Source organism: Natrix helvetica (assembly GCF_964273705.1).
Source record: "Natrix helvetica genome assembly, chromosome: 2".
In the NCBI taxonomy this organism is placed as follows: domain Eukaryota; kingdom Metazoa; phylum Chordata; class Lepidosauria; order Squamata; family Natricidae; genus Natrix; species Natrix helvetica.
The window spans coordinates 294,619,225-294,643,252 of NC_138552.1; the positions used below are offsets into that span (position 1 = coordinate 294,619,225).

The window sequence follows — 24,028 nt, forward strand, 5'->3', positions numbered from 1 at the left end:
ACCTTGGAGGTCATCCAATCCAGCCCCCTGCTCAAGCAGGAGAACCTCCTATACCAGTGAGGGCTAAACTTTCCGCCGTCGCGTGCTGAAAGCCCCCTCGCCTATAATGCAAGCGAGTGCGACCTCCCCTGTGTGTGCTGAGGGAGCCCCAAAATGCAATGCGCCCTGCTCCCTGTGCGTGCCGCACATCCCTGCATGTGCCCTGCCCCCCCCCCGAGCATGTGGGACAGAAACCCGAAGAACAGCTGGGCGGCAGTAGGTGCATGTGCATGCACGGTAGAGCTGGGCTCAGGCAACGGCTGGTGTGCCCGCAGAGAGGGGCTGCTTGCCACCTGTGGCACACATGCCAGAGATTTGCCATTTCAGAGTGGTCACTGCTGGCTCCTATTTAGCTGGTTGTCCACTAAGACTCCAAGATCCCACTCACCAGTGGTGGGTTTCAAAAATTTTTAAAACCTCTTCTGTAGGTGTGGCTTGCTTTGTGGGAGTGGCTCGGCCGTCATGCGACCGGGCGGGAGTGGCTCAACAGTGATGTGACCGGGTGGGAGTGGCTCGATGGTCATGTGATCGGGTGGAAGTGGCTCGGTGGTCATGCGACCGGGTGGGAGTGGCTCGGCAGTCATGCGACCGGGTGGGAGTGGCTCAACGGTGATGTGACCGGGTGGGAGTGGCTCGGTGGTCATGTGACCGGGTGGGAGTGGCTCAATGGTCATGCGACTGGGTGGGAGTGGCTCAACGGTGATGTGACCGGGTGGGAGTGGCTCGGTGGTCATGTGACCGGGTGGGAGTGGCTCGGTGGTCATGTGATCGGGTGGGGTGGCTCGGCAGTCATGTGACCGGGTGGGCATGGCCAACTTGGAAAATGTGGTGAAACTTACTTAACAACGCTCTTGCTTAGCAACCGAAATTTTGGGCTCAATTGTGGTCATAAGTTCTCTTTCCTTCTTTCTCTTTCTTTCTTTGTCTCTTTTTTTTCCCCCTCCAGTTGGATTCTTCCTCCTGATGTGTGTTGCGTTGACAGCCTCGAAGGATGTTTTGGCGTACATTTTCACAAGTGAAAAGTGAGTGTGACAGTCGGGCGTGAACCCCTCAGATCCTGAGCGTATCTTGAATGCACAGGTTGTCTTCGACCTCCCACTATTTGTTTAATGACCACCTGAACTTATAATGGCAATGAAAAAACTGGTTTATTTACGGGTGTAAATTCAGGGGGGTTACCAAGGAACACCCCCCCTTGGTGGCCATGTGACTGGGGGGGCTGCTATTGTAACTTCAAACGGTTGCTAAGTCGAGGACTGACTATTCCAATAGTCCTGGACCTACAACCACAATTGAGCCCAACATTTCTGTTGCTAAGCGAGACAGATAAGTCTGTTTTTCCCCATTTTACGACTTTTCCCGCCACAGTTGTTAAGGGAATCACTGCCGTTGTTCAGTTAGACGCACGGCCGTAAAGTGAATCTGACTTCCTCGCGCTTGATGGAAGGTCACCAAAGGGGATCCAATCACGTGACCCCGGGACGCTGCAAACAGTTGTAAATATGAACCAGTTGGTCTGAACGGTCTGAATTTTGATCAGGTGACCAGGGGGATGCTGCGACGGTCGTAGGTGTGAAACATGGTTATAAGTCCCTTCTGAAGGTGCCTTTGTAGCTTTGAATGGCCACTAAATGAACTGTTGTAAGTCGAGGACTACCTGTAATAATAAATCTGTGTGTTTGTGAGTCCCAGGAATCAGGGGTGTCCAGTTTTGGCAACTTTTAGACCTGTGGACTTCAATTCCCAGAATTCTGATAGTTAGTTACAGATGAACAGAGTTGGAAGGGACCTTGTAGGTCATCTAGTCCAACCCCCCGCTCAAGCAGGGGACCCTACATCAACTCTGACAGATGGCAGTAAGTCTCTTCTTGAAAGCTTCCACAACTTCTCTTCTCTTCTTTTCTCTACTTTAACAGACAGATTGACTGAGTTTGAAGGGACCTTGTAGGTCATCTAGTCCACCCCTCCCAATCAGGAGATACTATTCCATTTCTGACAGATGGCAGTCCAGTCACTTCTTGAAAGCTTCCAGTGATGAAGCTCCCCCAACTTCTCTTCTTTTCTCCTCTCCGCTCCTTTCCTCTCAACTCTTTAACAGTTAAACAGAGTTTGAAGGGACCTATGGGGAACTCATCAAATTTGCAGATGACACCAAGCTGGCAGGAATAGACAACACTCCAGAAGATAGGCTTAAGATACAGAAGGATCTTGACAAACTTGAACATTGGGCACTATCTAATAAAATGAAATTCAATGGTGAAAAGAGTAAGGTTCTACATTTAGGCAACAAAAATGGAATGCACAGGTAGAGTATAGATGGTACCTGGCTCAGTAGTAGTAACTGTGAAAGGGATCTTGGAGTCCTAGTGGACAACCATTTAAATAGGAGCCAGCCATGTGCAGCAGCTGCCAAAAAAGCCAACACAGACCTAGGCTGCATCAACAGAGGGAGAGAATCAAGATCACGTGAAGGGTTAATACCACTTTATAAGGCCTTGGTAAGGCCACACTTGGAATACGCCATTCAGTTCTGGTCACCACGATGTAGAAAAGATGTGGAGACTCTAGAAAGAGTGCAGAGAAGAGCAAGGAAGAGGATTAGGGGACTGGAGACTAAAACATATGAATGGTTGCAGGAACTGGGTATGTTTAGCTTAAGAGAAAGAAGGACTAGGGGAGACATGATAGCAGTGTTCCAATATCTCAGAGGTTGCCACAAAGAAGAGGGAGTCAAACTATTCTCCAAAGCACCTGAGGGTAGAACAAGAAGCAATGGGTGGAAACTAATCAAGGAGAGAAGCAACTTAGAACTGAGGAGAAACTTCCTGACAGTTAGAACAATTAATCAGTGGAACAGAAGTTGCCTCCAGAAGTTGTGAATGCCCCAACACTGGAAGTCTTTAAGAAGATGTTGGATAGACATTTGTCTGAAGTGGTATAGGGTTTCCTGCCTAGGCACGGGGTTGGACTAGAAGACCTCCGAAGTCCCTTCCAACTCTGCTATAAGAAAGAGTTTGAAGGGACCTTGTAGGTCATCTAGTCCAACCCCCCTCAATCAGGAGACCCTACACCAATTCTGTCAGATGGCAGTCCAGTCTCTTCTTGAAAGCTTCCAGTGATGAAGCTCCCACAACTTCTCTTCTCTTCTCTTCTCTTCTCTTCTCTTCTCTTCTCTTCTCTTCTCTTCTCTTCTCTTCTCTTCTCTTCTCTTCTCTTCCCTTCTTTAACAGACAGATTGACAGAGTTTGAAGGGACCTTGTAGGTCATCTAGTCCAACCCCCCCCCCGCCCCAACCAAGCAAGAGACCCTACACCAATTCTGTCAGATGGCAGTCCAGTCTCTTCTTGAAAGCTTCCAGTGATGAAGTCCACAGCTCTTAAGGATTGGACACCCTGACTTAGAAGAGGTTGGTGCTGATGATGGTTTTAATCTTATTTGTCCCAAACAGAGAAGTGGTTGACCTCGTGGGTTATGTGATGCCCGTCTACATAGCCTTCCACCTGTTTGAAGCTCTTTGTGTGAGTCCTTTTCTTTCTCACTTCTTTCCACTGGGCTGGAGAGGGTTAAATAAATTTAAAAGCTGGAGTTAAGCCCTGGCATCCTCAAATGTTTTAGGGTTACAGTCAACTGTGGTTTGTTTAGTAGACCAAACCATGACTTAATGGGGTATATGAAGGTAGTTTGCTGTAGGGTGGAATGGGCGGACTTCAACTCCCAGAATTCTCCAGTCAGCATACTTTGTGGTTGAGTGACTTCAATTCCCAGGATTCCCTAATCAGTCTGCCTTAATTAACTCCCAGAATTCCTCAGTCAGTCTGCCTCACTTCAAATCTCAGAATTCCCCAGCCAGCAATGCTTTAAGATGGGTGAAATTCAATTCCCAGAATCCCTCAGCCAGCCTGCTTTAAGATGGGTGGACTTCCACTCCCAGAATCCCCCATCCAAAATGCTTTAAGATGGGTGGACTTCCACTCCCAGAATCCCCCAGGCAGCATGCTTTAAGATGGGTGAACTTCAATTCCCAGAATTCCCCATCCAAAATGCTTTAAGATGGGTGGACTTCCACTCCCAGAATCCCCCAGCCAGCATGCTTTAAGATGGGTGGACTTCCACTCCCAGAATCCCCCAGGCAGCATGCTTTAAGATGGGTGAACTCCAATTCCCAGAATCCCCCAGTCAGCATACTTTAAGATGGGTGGACTTCAATTCCCAGAATCCCCCAACCAGCCTGCTTTAAGATGGGTGGACTTCAATTCCCAGAATCCCCTAGCCAGCATGCTTTAAGATGGATGGACTTCCACTCCCAGAATCCCCCAGCCAGCATGTCTTAAGCAGGGTGTACTCAGTGCTGGGATTTAATTTTTTTACTACCGGTTCTGTGGGCGTGGCTTGCCTGGCGTGACAGGGGCGCTGCAAAATCCCCATCCCCTCCCAATCGGGAGGCAGAGAATAGATAGGAGCGAGGCCAGTCAGAGGTGGTATTTACCGGTTCCCCGAACTACTCAAAATTTCCACTACCGGTTCTCTAGAACTGGTCAGAACCTGTTGAATGCCACCTCTGGGTGGACTTCAACTCCCAGAATGCCCCAGCCAGCACAGTGAGAACCCTGGGAGTTGAACTCCACGCACCTCCAGTTTGCAGAGGTTCACAAACTCTCTTGTAACCCGTCCTTCTTTTCGTCCCTTGCAGGCGACAACCAGCGGGGTGCTGCGTGGCACCGGAAGGCAGAAACTAGGCGCCATTTTCAACACGTTGGGCTACTACACTGTAGGCCTGCCCTTGGGGGTCGTCCTCCTTTTCGTCGCCAAAATTGGCATGATAGGTACTGGCACTGAGCAGAGAGTGACACGGCAGCTCTTGTCCACGTAATCCTCGAGTTACGATGATAATAATTGAGCCCCACAGTTAGAGTTGTGACTCATGAGGATCCAGTGACGTGCAGTGAGGTGAGGCTGGTGACATCATCAGGAAGGCGGGGAATGGGACCACGTGTGCTGGAGGCTCAGGCTGCCTCAGCCTCCAGCATACGTGATCCCATTCCCCGCTTTCCTGAGCGTGCTCCGCCGGCTCGCGCTCCGCAGTCCTCGAAAGCGACTGGGGAACGACGAGAACCTTCCTGCCTCTGCTGGACTTTGCGCGCTCCTCGCGATTGCATATTGCAGTCGCGAGGAGCGCGCGAAATCCAGCAGAAGCAGGAAGGTTCTCGTCGTTCCCCAGTCGCTTTCGTGCCTTTGTCATCCGGGAGCGCCGATAACATTTCTGCCTCCGCAGCTCCCGGGCGCGGATGGACGGAGGTAGCCAGAATGGCACCGAGGCAGTCCGGCAGGCGAGCGACCGAGGATCAGGCTGCCTCGCTCGCTCTTTCGTCTGCCCTGACCGCCTCGGCATCGGTGTGGCTATATCCGTCCGGCCGCGCCCGAGGCGGTCTGGGCGGACAAAAGAGCTAGCGAGGCAGCCTGATCCTCGGTCGCTCGCCCGCCGGACTGCCTCGGTGCCATTCTGGCTACCTCTGTCCGGCTGTGCCCAGGAGCTGCGGAGGCAGAAATGTTGTCGGCGCTGACGGATGACGAAGGCACGAAAGCGACTGGGGAACGACGAGAACCTTCCTGCCTCTGCTGGAACCCAGTCGCTTTCGTGCTTTCGTCATCCGGGAGCACCGACAACACTTCTGCCTCAGCAGCTCCCGGGCGCGGCCGGACGGATGTATATAATATTATAATGTTATATATATATATATATATATATATATATATATATATATATATATATATATATATATATATATATAGTATATAATATTATATACTATTATTTCATGAAGAGAGGTGAGGCTCTGCCTCCCCTGCCTCCCCTGACCGCACGTCCCTGTGAGGATCATAAAACAGGTCTGATTTGACTTTTGCAATCTTTTTTCCCACAAGGGTTGCTAAGCAAACTCGCTGTTTGCGAAAGGGCGGTTTTTTTGTCGTAAACTGGAAATAAATGCAGGTTTGGAACAAAAAAAAGTCGCAAATCGTAGTCAGGAGGTGATCGTGGGAATCTTCAGATGTGGGACAGTTGCCCAAAAGGTGGACATATGACCGGGGAGAGGGACACGACGACGTCACAACTTCGAAACCAGGTTGCAAGTCATTCCAAAGTTGCTTTTTTTTCAGGCGACAAGTGGACTTTCTTGGTTTTTCTTTGAAGACATTTCGCTTCTCCTGCAAGAAGCTTCTTCGGCTCTGACCGGATGGTGGGGAATGGAAGGATTGATACTCCTTGCAGACAAGCTGGTCATTTGCGTCCTTTTAGAGGGTCGTTGAGGCCAATTGGAAGTTTGTCTGTGTCCTTGGGGACACAGACTGAGGCTTCCCAAGAGCCTGAAGCAAACTCCTGGCAAAAACCCCTTTTATTAATTGACTGTGAATTCGGCTCCTGGTCTTTCAAGGGAGGATTTACGGTCACAGACCTTATCTTGCTTGGAGAGCTCCCAGGCTGATATCTGCAGAACTTGGCAAGGAGTCCCTGAGAGTCATGAACCAATGAAGTGAACTAATGGTCTCCTGCAAACTCCACTCCCCTTTCGCTCCTCTTTTATTCCCTCTGGGAGGGGCCATTCATTGGCCACCTGTGGACTTACTCCCAAGTCGACCCCTGTTCCTTAGCTGTTCCCTTCCTCTGGCAACTCTGTGCATATGCACGCTGGGAACAGGCTCCAGCTGTTCTTCTGCCTCACTGATCTCTGACTCCGAAGGCAGCTGATAACTGGCATACGGTCCTGGCCCCCTCTCTGCCTCCGACACAGAGCCCTCATCCGAGCCTTCCCCAGACTCCAGGACTGGCCCAGGTTCCTCCCCAACCCTCCTCACTGTCCGGATCTTTTGGAAATAAAAAATAAAAGGATGCAAATGACCAGCTGTCTGCAAGGAGTGTCCATCCTTCCCTTCCCCACAATCCGGTCAGAGGTGAAGAAGCTTCTTGGATGAGAAGCAGAACGTCTTCAAAAGAGAAAAAAAAAACCAGAAAGTCCAGTTGCCTCTTGAAAAAAAACACCTTTGGGACAACCACGACCTGAATGTAGGAGAACCTCCGTAGACTTTCAGGATGCAAGTCCCTTTTCCATTTCCACTTAGCGTCTTTAAACTGTCGCTAAGTGATGAGTCCCAAATCGAGGACTACCTGCGTGTAATTAATACAGTGGCACCTGGATACTCAACTGTTTTGAAACTCCTTGAATTTGGTGCTCGACGCATTTTGATGCAAAAATGTTGCCCCGGTACTCATCGTTTGTTTAATACTCAACACATAAGCTAGAACTTGTCGGTGACGGCTGCCTTGTGATTCGCTGCAGCTAGTCCTCGACCTCCGACTGCCGTTGAGTCCAGAATTTCTGTTGCTAAGTGAGAAATTTGTTAAGTGAATGCTGCCCCATTTTACGACCTTCCTTCCCACCGCTGTTAAGTGAATCGCTGCAGTGATTCAATTAGTCACACGGTTGTTAAGTAAATCCGGCTTCCCTGCTTGTCACAAGGTCGCAAAAGTTGATCACGTGAGGCCGGGATACTGCAACCGTCATAAATGTGAGTCAGTGGCCAAGCCCTCTGAGTTTTGATCGCGGGGCCACAGGGAGAGTTGCAACTGCCGTAGGCGCGCAAACAATCACAAGCCACTTTTTTCAGCGCCGTCGTAACTTTACTCCTTAAGCGCATGGTTGTAAGTTGAGGACTCCCTGTGTCCAAGGTCATTAAGTGAGCTTGTCTGGGACAGTCGCAAATGGCAGTCACATGACCTCCGGACACTGTAAGCATCATAAATACGAGAATCATCTTTAAGTCACTTTGAATGGCCGCTAAGTCACCGGTCATAACTTGAGGACTGTCGTGTGATATTTTTTTAAAGTTTCTCCTCTTTGTGCTGTTTCTAGGGTTTTGGCTGGGAATGCTGACTTGCACCCTGATCCCCTGCATCTGTTCCATCACTTACGTTATCCGCATGAACTGGGACCAGGTGGCTGAAGAGGTAAGCGGCAACCACGCTCCACCCCTAGGGAACACTCCCCCTGCAGGACGATTCCTATCTCCCTTTTTTTCCCCCCGTCCTGGCCATTGGCGCTCTTTCACCCCGCTCATCTTACAAGGAGTCCTCTATTGACAACGATGATCAAGCCCAGACTTATATAACGCCGGTCATTAAACAAGTCACCGTGTAACCCCGTCCACTTTTGTAACCGGCTTTTTTTTATTACAGAGGTCGTTAAGTGAACGCCACGGTTGCAGAGCAAAAGCTGTGGTTGTTCAGCAAACGTCGTGGTCGTTAAATGAATCCGTTGTCTTTTCTTTTCTTTTCTTTTTTCTGGAAGGGGGACGTAAACCTTGGTTTCTGGCAAAACGGTACAGGGTTTCCTGCCTAGGCAGGGGGTTGGACTAGAAGACCTCCAAGGTCCCTTCCAACTCTACTATTGTATTGTAAGTGTCGTAAATCATGATTAACCTGACCCCCGGAGGCTGCAAATGGCTGTAATTGTGGGGCAATTGCTGAGCTGCCAAAATTCAAACATATGATCATATGAGTCAGAAACATATGAGTCTTTAAGTAGCCCCTAGGGGAGGTGTGTTGTAGCTATAAGCAGACTCTAAGTGACCAGTCGTAAAGCGAGGATTCCCTCCATGCAGAAATTCCTGTATGTTTTACTTATTGATTGATTGATTTGTTTTGTAGCCTTCCTTTACTATTTCTACAAATAACTCAAGGTGGTGAACATATACAATGCATCTTCCTCCCCCTATTTCCCCAGAAAAACCAACCCTGTGAGGTAGGTTGGCTGAGAAGGAGGGACTAGCCCAAAGTCACCCAGCTGGCTTTCATGTTGAAGGTGGGACTAAAACTCACAGTCTCAAAGTGATTTGCCCAGAATCACCCAGCTAGCTTTTATGTCTAGGCCCTAGGATGATACTAGAATTCACAGTCTCCTGGTGATTGGCCCCAAATCGTCCAACTGGCATTCACAACTGAGGCGGGACTAGAACTCCCCTCTCCAGGTGATTGGCCCAAAGTCACCCAGCTAGCTTTCATGGCTAAGTTGGAACTAGAACTCATAGTCCCCTGGTGATTGGCCCAAAATCATCCAACTGGCTTTCATGCCTAAGGCAGGATTAGAACTCACTATCACCTGGTGATTGGCCCAAAGTCACCCAGCTGGCTTTCATGGCGAAGGTGGGATTAGTATTCACAGTCTCAAACTACCGTTAATTGGCCCAGAGTCACCCAGGTAGCTTTTATGCCTAGGGTGATACTAGAACTCACGGTCTCCTAGTGATTGGCCCAAAGTCACCCAGCTAGTTTTCATGCCTAAAATGGGACTAGAACTCCCTATTTCCTGGTGATTGGCCCAAAGTCACCCAGCTAGTTTTGGGTCTAGAACTCCCTGTCTCCTGGTGATTGGCCCAAAGTCACCCAGCTAGTTTTCATGCCTAAGGTGGGACTAGAACTCCCTGTCTCCTGGTGATTGGCCCAAAGTCACCCAGCGAGTTTTCATACCTAAAGTGGGACTAGAACTCCCTGTCTCCTGGTGATTGGCCCAAAGTCACCCAGCTAGTTTCATGCCTAAGGTGGAACTAGAACTCACTTTCTCCTGGTGATTGGCCCAAAGTCACCCAGCTAGCTCTCATGCCTAAGGTGGGACTAGAACTCCATCTCCTGGTGATTGGCCCAAAGTCACCCAGCGAGTTTTCATGCCTAAGGTGGGACTAGAACTCATAACCATTAGACCAAACTGCCTCTCTTCGTTTCACACTCTTCTAGCAAAAAGGAGTTCTTAGTGTTAAGACGCATGCAAGCGCGCACTGCGCGTGTCCATGTGGACGCCACCGGGCCTGTTCCAACCGTACCGGTTGGAACGGTATCCGGAACCCACCAGTGGTCCATCCCGTCTCCTCGCTCCACTACCCTTCCTGGCCGAACCGCGGAGGAAAACTACAATGCTAATCCGGCCCTCCGAGAAATCCAGTTTGACACCCTGGCCTACAGTCACTGTGTGTGAGTTGGTTGGCCATATAATTTTTTAAAAAAATAAATAAATACGTTTAATAAAATATCTGCTGTCCGGCCCGTCTCTTTTTAGGCCCAGCTCCGTGCCAAACTCTCTCAGAAGCCAGTGGAGGATTTGAACTCGGTTCCCATCCCGGACAAGGCCGTTTCTTCTTCCAATACGGAACGCAAAGCAGGGTTTGGAGGTGAGCGAAGGAGCAAGACTTTGTAGCCGTGCCAGGCCCGGCCTTGCCGATACAGGCAGTCCTCGACTTACGACCATTCGTTCAGTGTCAGGATTAAGGAGTAAGAATCAAGTTTGCATTTTAAAGCAACAAGGAGGGCTTTAATCGAATCGGGTCCTGGAAAAAAAAAAGTTCTTCATTTTAAGATATAGTGAATTGTGGCCTCTATTCTGGTCGTTAAGTCGAGGACTGCCTGGAGCTGTGTTCGAGTCCCGCTTGTCCTTTTCTGTTCCAGGAAACATGGATGCCCAGAACGGCGTTGTGCTTCTGAGCTTCACCATCATAGATGGCCCAACCTTGCAGGACAAGGCAGCGTCCAGTGTCCCCAGGAGGGGCCGCGTTCTGACTACCAAAGAACTGATTGTGAGGCGGGGACTGGCGGTGGCCAGCGCCGTGGGAATTCTAGTCGTGGGAATATTGATACGGATATTCACAGTCGACAATTAACAGCTGGGGAGAGACTAGAACAGCCCCTCTTGAACCCAAGGCAAAGAAACGAGAGCGGGGTGCTCAGTGGCAGGAACCTGTTTCATCCAGCAGAGGGCACTAGTGTGTTATACTCAGAAATTCCACCAGGGGGCAAAGTTCAGAAGTTACAGACGTTATACTCAGAGGTTCAACCAGGGGGCGACGTTCAGAGGTTACAGACGTTATACTCAGCAGTTCCACCAGGGGGCGCCCATCTCAGACAAACATCGTGGGACGTTGGCCATTTTGCTTCGCCCAAGTTGGCCGAATCCGGCGTCTCAACATGCAAAAAGACTTGATTTTGGGGAGTTCAGAAAGTTTATTTCCATCACGCGGCCACCTGTTGTAGATAACCTAACGTATTTCATGTAACCTTTCCAGATAAACATCTTTTAGTAGTAATTTTTTTTTAACATGGTTTTTAAATGTAGGCCAGGGGTGTGCTGGCTGGGGAATTCTGGGAGTTGAAGTCCACAAATCTTAAAGTTGCCAAGTTTGGACACCCCTGATGTACGCCTTTCAAAGAAACAAGAAAAGCAGGTTAGAAAAGGTTAGCAAACAAGCAGATATGGACCCCAGGGAGGTCAAAAAAGTCAAAATGACACTCCAACCATGTCATACCATGTTTCCCCGAAAATAAGACCTCCCTGGATAATAAGCCCGATCGGGCTTCTGAGCGCATGTGCTAAAATAAGCCCTCCCTGAAAATATTGCAACGCAGTAGCAGCCATGAGGTGACCACGCTCGCCGCCTCCTGCACCTCAAAAATAATAAGACCTCCCCCAAAATAAGGCCAAGTGCTTATTTCGGGTGTGGATGGGTCAAAAGAAAATAAGACCCTGTCTTATTTTCGAGGAAACACAGTAGAAGTTTCATTCTTGTTTACGTGGGATTGCAAAGATGAAGTTCCAATGACATGGTTGGAAGGGTGCCATTTTGACTTTTTTGACCGCCTTGTGGATGCCAGTGGCCCTCTATTTTTTGGGGGGGTGGGGTGCCCTTTAATTTAAAGAGATTAACCCAAGCAGCAGACGGGGTAATTAATGTAAGATTTATTTGGCTTGTGCAAGGTGGGTTTTTTTTTAGCTATGGTTTGGTCCAACGAAGCTCTGAGGATCTTAGCTAGGAACTCAAGAATGCTATTTATACACGGAACACAATCTAACCAGGATTAGGCCCCCCTTCGGGTTTCTCTCTCAAGCTTCCAGCATTTGGAAGATTCTCCTTTCCGTCCACCGTAGTTCATTCGTAGGTTTTAATCACTTACTATTGTAGGAAGAAAAATTTACAAACCAGTGAGAAACGTACTGGAAATAAAATGGAGGCTGATTGGAAAGGATTCAGAACTACAGTGTGTAGTTGTGGGACAGCTGACAAATTGGTTTGACGAGTACCCGGATTGCTATAGGGTTCTGAGATGCTCCAGGGGGTTGTGCAATATAGTGAGCCTTGTGTCTTTTGCTATTCTGATGGTGGTGAGTTAATCCTATTATTTCCTAGAAGTCATTTCCTGTTCTTAGAATTTGGGGATGCCCCCCCCCCCCTGTAAATTTTAATCCCATCAACTGGAGTTGAAGGTGTTTTATTTGTGAATAGGCTGGCCTGGATTTCTTAATGGGCACAAAATATCCATCTCTAAAGACTTCGGGCATCTGCTGGAGGCTGTGGGGTGTTGCTTTCTGCCTCTAAGAACACGTTTCTCCATTTCTCCTTTGGGGAAATAGACTATTCAGCCTCTTTTAATATTCCCCCCAAAATTTCAATCTTTAGAAAGGTGTGTGGTTACTTCTTACACTATTAATCCTAGTTTGTTTGACGTCTGCTGGTTTCAAACCTAGGGTGATTGAACCAATGGCCAAGGGATGCCTAGGGCGTGCTCAGGATAATGGGATGCGGAACTGATCTTGAGAGATAGGAAGAAGCATATTTGCAACTGTCAGAGAAAAGGTTGCTAAGCCCAAAGCAGCAATAAGGACGTGGGAAACATCTTAGAAGATACCTTCACTAGTATCTTGAGCTGTAAATATGAGCTGGAGGGTGAGATTTACTTTCAATAACTGCGGAGCTCCTGTACAATGAATTTATTCCAGCTGGGGATGGTGGGAATTGTAGTACAGCTACATCATGCCTCCAATAGCATACGGCCTAACACATTACTCTCAAACCTCTGGACATATCCTTGGGTAGCATTTCTCAAGCTTGGCAGCTGGACGATGGGTGGATTTCCACTCCCAGAATTCCCCAGTCAGCGTGCTTTAAGATGGCTGACTTCCACTCCCAGAATTCCCCAGCTAGCATGCTTTAAGATGGTTGATTTCGACTCCCAGAATTCCCCAGTCAGCCTGCTTTAAGATGGCTGACTTCCACTTGCAGAATTCCCCAGCCAGCCTGCTTTAAGATGGCTGATTTCCACTCCCAGAATTCCCCAGTCAGCGTGCTTTAAGATGGCTGACTTCCACTCCCAGAATTCCCCAGTCAGCATGCTTTAAGATGGCTGATTTCCACTCCCAGAATTCCCCAGTCAGCCTGCTTTAAGATGGCTGACTTCCACTTGCAGAATTCCCCAGCCAGCCTGCTTTAAGATGGCTGACTTCCACTCCCAGAATTCCCCAGTCAGCATGCTTTAAGATGGCTGATTTCCACTCCCAGAATTCCCCAGTCAGCGTGCTTTAAGATGGCTGATTTCCACTCCCAGAATTCCCCAGTCAGCGTGCTTTAAGATGGCTGATTTCCACTCCCAGAATTCTCGTCAGCGTGCTTTAAGATGGGTGGACTTCCACTCCCAGAATTCCCCAGCCAGCCTGCTTTAAGATGGGTGGACTTCAATTCCCAGAATTCCCCAGCAAGCATGCTTTAAGAGGGATGGACTTCCACTCCCAGAATCCCACAGCAAGCATGCTTTAAGATGGATGGACTTCAATTCCCAGAATCCCACAGCCATCATGCTTTAAGAGGGGAGGAATTCCACTCCCAGAATTCCCCAGCCAATATGCTTTAAGATGGGTGGGCTTCCACTCCCAGAATTCCCCAGCCAGCCTGCTTTAATATGGGTGGACTTCCACTCCCAGAATCCCCTAGTCAGCCTGCTTTAAGATGGCTGACTTCCACTCCCAGAATTCTCCAGTCAGCCTGCTTTAAGATAGTGGTGAATTCTGGGTGTTGAAGTCCACCCAACGTCCAGCTGTCACGCCTGAAAAACACTCTGCATAGATCAAAAATATCTCTGTGGAGGACAAACCGGGACAAAATCAGCTGCCCTCAGAGCAAAACAATTTTGGGTTCAAATGCATCCCTCTTTTGTTCCCTGCCATAAAATTGTCTTTCCCGGAGAGAAGAAATATAAGAATATAGAAGATATATTCTCACCCGAGAAATCAACCTTTGCCGCTTACCCTAGTTGAGTTTAATGATTAAGGAGAAATTGTGTTAACTCTTGTAAGTAGGTGTTAGAAAAAACACCCCACCCGACACACACACACACATACACACACATGCCTGGAACAGTTTTTTTTTTTAACACCACATTGTGCGATGATGGCCTCTGTGGAATTGCGCTCTCAGAAAAGTACCACCTGAAAAAAGGGGGAGAAAAAATGTTAAAACTTCTGCATTAAAAAAAAAAGGACAAGAGATACAGGTAGTTCTTGACCGATGATTATTGCAATTGGGACCTTACAACCTTACTGACCCTTCAAAGTTACAAAGGCACTGAAAAAATGACTTATGACCGTTTTTCACATTTATGACCGTTGCAGCATTCCCCTTGGTCACATAAGTAAACTTCAAATGCTTGGCAACTGGTATATCCTATCATCTACCTACCTACCTACCTACCTACCTACCTACATCTATCTATCTATCTATCTATCTATCTATCTATCTATCTATCTATCTATCTATCTATCTATCTATCTATCTATCATCTATCTATCTATCTATCTATCACCTATATCTCTCTATCTATCTTTATCTATCTGTATCTATCATCTATCTATCTATCATCTATCTATCTATCTATCTATCTATCTATCTATCTATCTATCTATCTATCTATCTATCATCTATCTATCTATCTATCTATCTATCTATCTATCTTGTATCTATCATCTCTATCTGTCTGTCTGTCTGTCTGTATCTATCATCTATCTATCTATCTATCTATCTATCTATCTATCTATCTATCTATCTTGTATCTATCATCTCTATCTGTCTGTCTGTCTGTCTGTATCTATCATCTATCTATCATCTATCTATCTATCATCTATCTATCTATCTATCTATCTATCTATCTATCTATCATCTATCTATCTATCTATCTATCTATCTATCTCTATCTATCCATCTATCTATCTATCTCTATCTATCTATCTATCTATCTATCTATCTATCTATCATCTATCTATCTATCTATCTATCTATCTATCTATCTATCTATCATCTATCTATCTATCTCTATTCTATCTTTCTATCATCTTCCTTCCCATCCCTCCCTACTTCTGTCTCTATCATCTTTCTCTTCTCTTCTCTCTCTCTCTCTCCATCCATCCAATCATCTACATCTACTCATCTATTTATCCAAATATAAAATAACAGAATTGGAAGGGACCTTGGAGGTCTTCTAGTCCAACCCCCTGCTTAGGTAGGAAACCCTATACCGTTTCAGACAAATGGCTATCCAACATCTTCTTAAAGACTTCCAGTGTTGGGGCATTCACAACTTCTGGAGGCAACTTCTGTTCCACTGATTAATTGTTCTCACTGTCAGGAAATTTCTCCTCAGTTCTAAGTTGCTTCTCTCCTTGATAAGTTTCCACCCATTGCTTCTTGTTCTGTCCTCAGGTGCCTTGGAGAATAGTTTGACTCCCTCTTTTTTGTGGAAACCTCTGAGATATTGGAAGACTGCTATCATGTCTCCCCTGGTCCTTCTTTTCATTCCACTAGACATACCCAGTTCCTGCAACCGTTCTTCATATGTTTTAGGTCCCCTAATCACACAGCCTCGACAGGTGCTGCAACCTGAGCTGAGCTCCATCCTCTGCACATCAAAGGTGACTCTTGATCTCATCGTAAATACTTTAATCTTGTTTTCCTGGCAGCCATCTGGAGTGCATTGGCATGTTTTCTTTTCAAATTCCCAGGCTATTTTCCACCCGAGAGATTTCCTGGTTGCCTCTCATCCAAATAATAACTTGATATTCCCCTGCTTGGCTTCCCACTAGATGCGAGATGCCATTGTCAGCGAGAGGACGGACAGTCCTCGACATACGACCGTTCGTTTATGGACCGCTCAGAGTCCCATTAACTCCCATTAACCCCTGCCTCTTCCTTAGCAACAGGAAATTTCATCCTCCATGCTGGTCGTAAGTCGAGGTGTAAGCTCAAGCAGTTGCTAAACAAGCGGTCGTAAGTCCAAGACTAGCTATTGCATTTCCGGAAGCTTTGTGGAGGGGTCCATTTCTTGTTTCGGCCTACTGTTGTGGCCCGCCAGTGGCCAGCGTAACTACCAGTAGATTCGGCCAGTGAGGAGGTTGGGGAGGAACCTGAGCAGCAGCCCCCATTTCCCAGACCCCCCCTCCCCTCCAGTTTTCCTGACACCCTGCCAGAAAGAGAACTTCTAAGTCTCTTTTAATAGCTAGCTGCTTTACAAGAGAAACTCGGTGCATTGTGGTCAATTTTATCTTCTCGCCCTCCAAGTAAGACCTCCCTTGCCCTGGTAGAAGTGGGCCCTCCTCCTACTTGCAATAGGGGACCCCAGGTCAGCTGCATTCAGACAACCAAACAGCTACTTGTGTAGGTTGTGGTTTGCCGGCAGCCTGCGGAGCTGGCAGTAGAGTCGGAGAGTGAGGAGGTTGGGGAAGAACATGGGCCAGTCCTGGAGTCTCTGAGGAGGGCTCTGTGTCGGAGGCAGGGAGGGGGCCAGGGCTGTCCGACAGTTATCAGCTGCCTTCAGAGGCAGGCATCAGTGAGGCAGAAGAACAGCTGGAGCCTGTTCCCAGTGTGCGCATGCGCAGAGCTGCCAGAGGAAGGGAACAGCTAAAGAAGAGGGGTCGACTTGTGAGTAAGGCAGTGGTGGGTTCCTGCCGGATCGCACCGGATCGCGCGCTCCCTTTCGGCGCTAAACCCGGAAGTACGTTCTGGCCCCGCCCCTGGCGACAGGACGATGCTTGCCTGCGCTCCACCAGCTCGGCTGGGAGCGGAGACGTTTCCTCAGCGGAGCGGAGTGCCTGAAAGGGACGCAGGCTCAGCCTGCCAGGCTGCCACCGCTCCACTGAAGACATTGCTGAGCAGAGAAACGTCTCCGGTCCCAGCCGAGCTGGTGGAGCGCAGGCAAGCGTCGTCCTGTTGCCAGGGGCGGGGCCAGAACGTACTTCCGGGTTCAGCGCCGAAAGGGAGCACCCGATCTGGTGCGATCCGGCAGGAACCCACCACTGGAGTAAGGCCACAGGTGGACGATGAATGGCCCCTCCCAGAGGGAATAAAAGAGGGGCGAAAGGGGAGTGGAGCTTGCAGGAGACACTGAGTTCGCTTAATTGGTTCGTGACTCTCCGGGACTCCTTGCCAAGTTCTGCAGATGTCGGCCTGGCAGCTCTCCAAGCAAGATAAAGTCTGTGACTGTAAATCCTCCGTGGAAAGACTTTGTTGGATGTGAATGACCAGAATTCACAGTCAATTAATAAAAGGGTTTTTTGTTGGGACAAGGAGGTTGCTTCAGGCTCTTGGGAAGCCTCAGTCAGAACACCTATTCCGGAGCCCTGACGTCACACATCCTGGCCAGGACTCACCTTGATCACAACAGCGGCCACGATACCAAGAACTGCCAGGGCGACGAGGCCAAACTTCCACATGCTGAACCGCTTCAAGACGATGAATTTAGCCCAATCCACCTTCTTCTGGCTGTTAGGGGGGTACCGAATACTGTTGGCGGCTTCCATCTTGAACGACCGGATGAGACAGGCGCGGAGATGGGAAAAGGTATCGAAGCCGAAACGGCCGTGGTAGGCACCCATGCCACTGTTACCTGTGGGGAGAATCAGTTTTTAAGGGTCATAGGTGGGGAGAAGGGAGTTGTATAAAAACCAGGAGACAGGGAGTTCTAGTTCTGTGTTAGGCATGAAATCTGGCTGGCGGACTTTGGGCCAATCACCAGGAGATGGTGAGTTCTAGTCCCCTTTAGGCATGAAAGCCAGCTGGGTGACTTTGGCCCAGTCACCAGGAGACAGTGAGTTCTAGTCCTGACTGAGCTATGAAAGTCAACTGGGTGCCTTTGGGCCAATCACCAGGAGACGGTAAATTCTAGTTCTGTGTTAGGCATGAAACCTGGCTGGAGGACTTTGGGCCAATCAGCAGGAGACGGTGAGTTCTAGGTCCCCGTCCCCCCCCTTTAGGCATGAAACCTGGTGGGTGACTTTGGCCCAGTCATCAGGAGACAGTGAGTTCTAGTCCTGGTTGAGATATGAAAGTCAACTGGGTGACTTTTGCCCCAAATACTAGGGGATGGTGAGCCCTAGTCCCCCCACCCTTAAGCATAAAAACCGGCTAGGTGACTTTGGGCCAATCACCAGGAGAAGGTGAGTTCTAGTCCCCCCTTAGGCATGAAAACCTGGTGGGCGACTTTGGCCTAGTCGGCAGGAGACAGTGAGTTCTAGTCCTGGCTGAGGCATGAAAGTCAGCTAGGTGGCTTTTGCCCCAAATACTAGAGGATGGTGAGTTCTAGTCCCCCCCCCCCCCCTTAGGCATGAAAGCCAGTTGGGCAACTTTGGGCCAATCACTAAGAGACGGTGAGTTCTAGTCGTCCCCCTCCCTTAGGCATGAAAGCCAGCTGGGTGACTTTGGGCCAATCACCAAGAGACGGTGAGTTCTAGTCCCCCCCCCCCTTAGGCATGAAAGCCAGCTGGGTGACTTTGGGCCAATCACTAAGAGACGGTGAGTTCTAGTCCCCCCCCCCCCCTTAGGCATGAAAGCCAGCTGGGTGACTTTGGGCCAATCACCAAGAGACGGTGAGTTCTAGTCCCCCCCCCCCCTTAGGCATGAAAGCCAGCTGGGTGACTTTGGGCCAATCACCAAGAGACGGTGAGTTCTAGTCCCCCCCCCCCCCTTAGGCATGAAAGCCAGCTGGGTGACTTTGGGCCAATCACTAAGAGACGGTGAGTTCTAGTCCCCCCCCCCCCCTTAGGCATGAAAGCCAGCTGGGTGACTTTGGGCCAATCACCAAGAGACGGTGAGTTCTAGTCCCCCCCCCCCCTTAGGCATGAAAGCCAGCTGGGTGACTTTGGGCCAATCACCAAGAGACGGTGAGTTCTAGTCCCCCCCCCCCCTTAGGCATGAAAGCCAGCTGGGTGACTTTGGGCCAATCACCAAGAGACGGTGAGTTCTAGTCCCCCCCCCCCCTTAGGCATGAAAGCCAGCTGGGTGACTTTGGGCCAATCACCAAGAGACGGTGAGTTCTAGTCTCGTCTTAGACACAAAAGCCAGCTGGGCGACTTTGGGCCAATGCCTTTCAGCTCAACCCTCCTCACAGGGTTGTTGTGGTAGGAAAAATAGGAAGAGGAAGGAGCATTAGGTATGCCTGCCACCTTGAGGTACTAATAAAATAATAAAGGTGGGATATGCATAAATAAATAAAATAAAAGCAAATTGAAAAACCTAATTCATAAATAAAAATAAATATATATCTCTTCCCTTTCAAAGCCTCTAGAACCATGGTGGCAAACCTATGACACGCCTTCCACAGATGGCATGCGGAGGCCTCTCTCCGTCGCCCAGGTCAGCTTTACCACGCATGAGTGCGCGCCTCCCACCGTCTAGCTGATTTTTGGATCTCTGCCGGGCATATGGGAGACGTACGCGCATGTGCGGGAAGGCACGTGGGGGAGGGGTCGCGCGCACATGCGCGTGGGGGTAGCACACCTCCCCCACCGTTTTTGGTTTCAGGAGGCTTCAGGGAGGCCTGCTAGGCCCAAAATGTACCTGTGTGTGTGTGTGTGTGTGAGAGAGAGAGAGAGAGAGAGAGAGACATGCGCAGGAGGGGCGAATTGCATTATTTACCTCAGTTTCTTGATAATTTACCTCAGTTTCTTGATAATTACACACACGTGCGATTTCGGCACGTGAGGAAAAAAAGGTTAGCCATCGCGGTTCTAGAAGATCTATTGCACAAAAGATGTCTGTTGCTTTGGGCATACCTTGCCAAATTGGGACGTCAGATAAGTCAAGGCGTTACATTAAATGTTAAAATGTCAGCTTCTTTTTCCAGCATTCCTGCTCACTGGCCAGCTTTAATCCAACCTGGCTAAACAGCATGCTGGGACTGGGAAGGTGGCCTTGGGGGAAGGAGGAATCTTAGCAGAAAATGTCCCAAAGGTGCTTTTTTTCAGGAGGCAATTGCACTTTCTGGGTTTTTTATTCCTTTTGAAGACGTTTTGCTTCTCATCCAAGAAGCTTCAACAGAACTGAGGAAGCTTTTTGAATGAGAAGCAAAACGTCTTCAAAAGGAGGGAGAGGGGAAAGAAAGTCCAGTGGCCTCCTGAAAAAAGTACCTTTGGGACAGCCATGACCTGGATTTTGGAGAATCTCTACCAACGTTTAGCTATGCAATTTGGGATAAAGACCCTTTGAATGGCTGTGGGAACAGGAATGGATTTCCAGAGGAAAAATTGCAGACTACAAGAGCTATTTGCACCACTCAGGTGACCCTGAGGACACAGATAAATCTCTAAGGGGCCTCAATGACTTTCTAAAAAGGATGCAAATGGCCAGCTGCCTGCAAGGAGTATCAATCCTTCCCTTCCCCACCATCCTGTCAGAGTTGAAGAAGCTTCTTGGATGAGAAGCGAAATGTCTTCAAAAGGAAAAAAAATCAGAAAGCCCAGTTGCCTCTTGAAAAAAAAAGCACCTTTGGGGCAACTGTGGCTTGGATGATGGAGAATCTCTATAGACTTTTAGCTATGCAATTTGGGATGGACACCTTTTGAATGATTGTGGGAGTAGGAATGGATTTCCAGAGGGAAAAAATGGCAGACTACAGGAACAATATTGCACCAGCCAGGTGACCTTGAGGACACAGATAAACCTCCAAGTGGCCTCGATGGCCCTCTAAAAGGATGCAAGTGACCAGCTGTCTGCAAGGAGTATCGATCCCTTCCGTTCCCCACCATCCGGTCAGAACTGAAGAAGCTTCTTGGATGAGAAGCGAAACGTCTTCAAAAGAAAAATAACCAAGAAAGTCCATGTTGCCTCCTGAAAAAAAAGCCCCTTTGGGACAACCAAGGACTTGGAGGACGGAGAACCTCTTAAAGACTCTAAGCAGAAAATCGTTCTAATTGGGGAACCCAAACGGCCTTCCCCTCTGAGACTCACCCACGCCCCCGAAAGGTAAACCAGGAATGGAGAAGTGCATGAGGACGTCGTTTGCGGTCACTCCGCCACTGGAGGTTTCGGCAATCATTTTATCGATGACCTGGGAGGCAAGAGAGAAGAACAGGGACTGCAAAGGACGTCGACACATCGGTTGATCTGGATGAGAAATCAATGCCAACTCCCATGTGGATGGGTGGGGTACAGCTAGTCCTCGACTTACGACAGTTCCACCGCACTGAAAATAGGGACCGACGACAGCATTTCCCACTCGCGACTTTTGCAGCATCCCCATTAACCCCTGGTCAAAATTCAGACGCTTGGCAACTGGTTCATATTTATGACGGTCGCATTAACCATGGGTCACGCAATCCCCTTTTGTGACCTTCAGCTTGTTGGATTTACTTATCATGTTCCTAACTTATGGACTGTGGCAAGAAAGTTCGTAAAATGGGGAAAGAGTCACTTAACAAACGACTCGAGAAGGGAAAGGGAGAGAAAGAAAGAATGAAAGGAAGGAGGGAGGGAGGGAGGAAAAAAAAGGGAGGGAGGAAGGAAAGAAAGAAGAAAAAGGAAGGAAGGAGCTAGGAAGGAAGGAGAAAAGGAAGGAAAAAGGAGGGAGGGAGGAAGGAAAGAAAGAAGAAAAAGAAAGGAAGGAAGGAGCTAGGAAGAGAGGAAGGAAAGAAAGAAAAAGAAGAAAAAGAAAAAAGGAAGGAAGGAGCAAGAAAGAAAGGAAGAAAGAGGAAGGGAGGGAGGGAGGAAAGAAAGAAGAAAAAGAAAGGACGTTAGGAAAGAAAGAAAAAGAAAGGAAGGAGCAAGGAAGAAAAGAAGGAAAGAAAAAAGAAAGAAAAAGGAAGGAAAGAAAGAAAGAAAAAGGAAAAGAAAGAAAAAAGGAAGGAAGGAAGGAAGGAAGAGGGAGGGAGGAAAGAAAAGAAAGAAAGAGAAAGAAAGAAAGAAAGAAAAGAAAGAAAAAGGAAGAAAGAGAAGGAAGAAAAAGAAGGATAATAATAATCCAGGAAAGGTTTATATCCGAAGGAAGAGAGTCCTGAATTGAAGGGCACGGAATGATGTGGGAGGCCTACCCTACCTTGCTGTTGTTGGAGAAGACGTAGAGGGCCAGGGGCTTCTCCCGCTGGTTGATGAACTGGATGGCTTCCTCTAGGCCCTTCACCGTGACGATGGGCAGGATGGGGCCGAAAATCTCTTCCTGCATGACACGGGCTTCCGGATTGACGTCCGTCAGGATGGTGGGAGCTGGAAAAGAGAGGAAGGGAGAGAAGGCCACGAAAATAGCCACGGTTCTTGGCTTAGTGGCAGGGCCAGCCCTAGCATATGTTTTTACCTACTATATTTATATTTATTGAGAGTTTTACAGAAACTCAAAGACAAAGGAAGGAAGGAAAGAAGGAATGAAGGAGAGGGAGGGGAAAGAAGGAATGAAGGAAAAAAGAAAGGAAAGAAAGAAGAAGGGATGGTAGGTGGGAGGAAGGAAGGAAGAAGGAAGGAGAGAGAGAGATGGGGAAGGAAGAAGGAAGGAAAGAAGAGAGAAAAGAAAGAAAGGAAGGAAGGAAAGATGGAGGGAAGGAAGGAGGGAAGAAGGAAGGAGAAAGAAAGAGGGAGGGATCGATTGATTGATTTTTAAGAGATGAACCCATTAAACTTTGGAGTCTGAAATGGTAGAGGTTTTCCTGCCTAAGCAGGGGGTTGGACTAGAAGACCTCCAAGGTCCCTTCCAAATATGTTCTTGTGATCTGTTCATCTTTTACACTCGGGTCAAACTGAAATTCTTGGATGGCCTTAAGTTATTAGAACATAGACTCCCAGGGCTGGTAGGGACCTTGGAGGTCTTCTAGTCCAACCCCCTGCCAAGGCAGAAGACCTTATTTGCTATCCCTACAAGACATTTTAAAGGCCTTCAATAAATGGAGGGGAGTGTGTGTGTTGGGGGCTCACCTATGAAACGGGTGGACTCATCCGTTTCACCCCCGTAGGCCACCTTCTGTCCTTCCAAAAGGCCCATCAGTCTCTTGAAATGGCGCTTGTTCACGATCCGCTCGTAATCCGGGGAGTCCTTAACGTTCTCGCCGTAAAATTCCTGTGAGGGAATCAACATGGACGGGTTGCTTTATGTAACCAGGATTGGCCTCGGCCTTACGAGAAGTCCTTGAGTTATGATGACCACAATGGAGATTGGAAGTTCCATCACTAAGAGAGATGGGAGGGAGGGAAAGGAGGGAGGGAGGGAGGGAGGGAGGGAAGGAAGGAAGGAAGAACAACAGCAGAAAGAACAACAGAAAGCAAAAGGGAGAGCAAGGAAGAAAGCAAAAGGGAAAAAGGAAGAGAAAGGATGGAAATAGAATAGGAAGGGAGGAAGGGAGGGAGGGAGGAAGGAAGAAGAGAGAGGGAAGGAGATAGGGAGGAAGGAAAGAGGGATGGGGAAGAGAGGGAAGAAGGGAGGAAAGGAGGAAGGGAGGGAGGGAGGAGACAGAGGGAAGGAGATAGGGGGGAAGGAAGGAAGAGAGACGGAGGGAGGGAGATAGGGAGGGAGGAAAGAGGGAGGTGGAAGAGAGGGAAGAATGGAGGAAAGAAGGGAGGGTGGGAAGAAGGAAGGGAAGGAGATAGGGAGGGAGGGGGGAAGAAGAGAGAGGGAAGGAGATAGGGAGGGAGGAAGGAAAGAAAGAGGGAGGGGGAAGAGAGGGAAGAAGGAAGGAAAGAAGAAAGGGAGGGAGGAAGGAAGAAGACAAAGGGGAGATAGGGAGGAAGAAAGGAAGAGAGGGAGGGAGATAGGGAGGGAGGGAGGAAAGAGGGAGGGGGAAGAGAGGGAAGAAGGAAGGAAAGAAGGGAGGGAGGGAGGAAGGAAGGAAGAAAGAAAGGAAGGGAAGAAGATAGGGAGGAAGGAAGGAAGGGAGGGAGA

At 48.6% G+C, this 24,028-nt stretch overlaps 2 protein-coding genes across 5 annotated transcripts in view; one reads left to right on the top strand and one right to left on the bottom strand.

The window, feature by feature from the left end:
* Window positions 1-11,609, top strand: part of LOC309388248 (multidrug and toxin extrusion protein 1-like) — a 34,814-nt gene extending 23,205 nt beyond the window's left edge. Inside the window, exons 12-17 of the mRNA XM_081945430.1 lie at window positions 986-1,061; window positions 3,488-3,557; window positions 4,730-4,862; window positions 7,947-8,041; window positions 10,143-10,254; window positions 10,529-11,609. Of these exons, the coding sequence (XP_081801556.1) occupies window positions 986-1,061; window positions 3,488-3,557; window positions 4,730-4,862; window positions 7,947-8,041; window positions 10,143-10,254; window positions 10,529-10,740 (698 nt within the window). The 3' untranslated portion in view covers window positions 10,741-11,609. The remainder of the gene's footprint in view (window positions 1-985; window positions 1,062-3,487; window positions 3,558-4,729; window positions 4,863-7,946; window positions 8,042-10,142; window positions 10,255-10,528) is intronic.
* Window positions 11,610-11,749: 140 nt separating this feature from the next.
* Window positions 11,750-24,028, bottom strand: part of ALDH3A2 (aldehyde dehydrogenase 3 family member A2) — a 46,568-nt gene continuing 34,289 nt past the window's right edge. For all 4 annotated transcript variants that reach the window (XM_081945459.1, XM_081945461.1, XM_081945458.1 and 1 more), the window contains exons 7-11: window positions 23,068-23,209; window positions 22,202-22,368; window positions 21,118-21,217; window positions 17,544-17,779; window positions 11,750-14,333 (exon numbers count right to left, since the gene is read on the bottom strand). In XM_081945459.1, coding sequence (XP_081801585.1) covers window positions 14,319-14,333; window positions 17,544-17,779; window positions 21,118-21,217; window positions 22,202-22,368; window positions 23,068-23,209 — 660 coding nt within the window. In that variant the 3' untranslated portion in view covers window positions 11,750-14,318. The remainder of the gene's footprint in view (window positions 14,334-17,543; window positions 17,780-21,117; window positions 21,218-22,201; window positions 22,369-23,067; window positions 23,210-24,028) is intronic.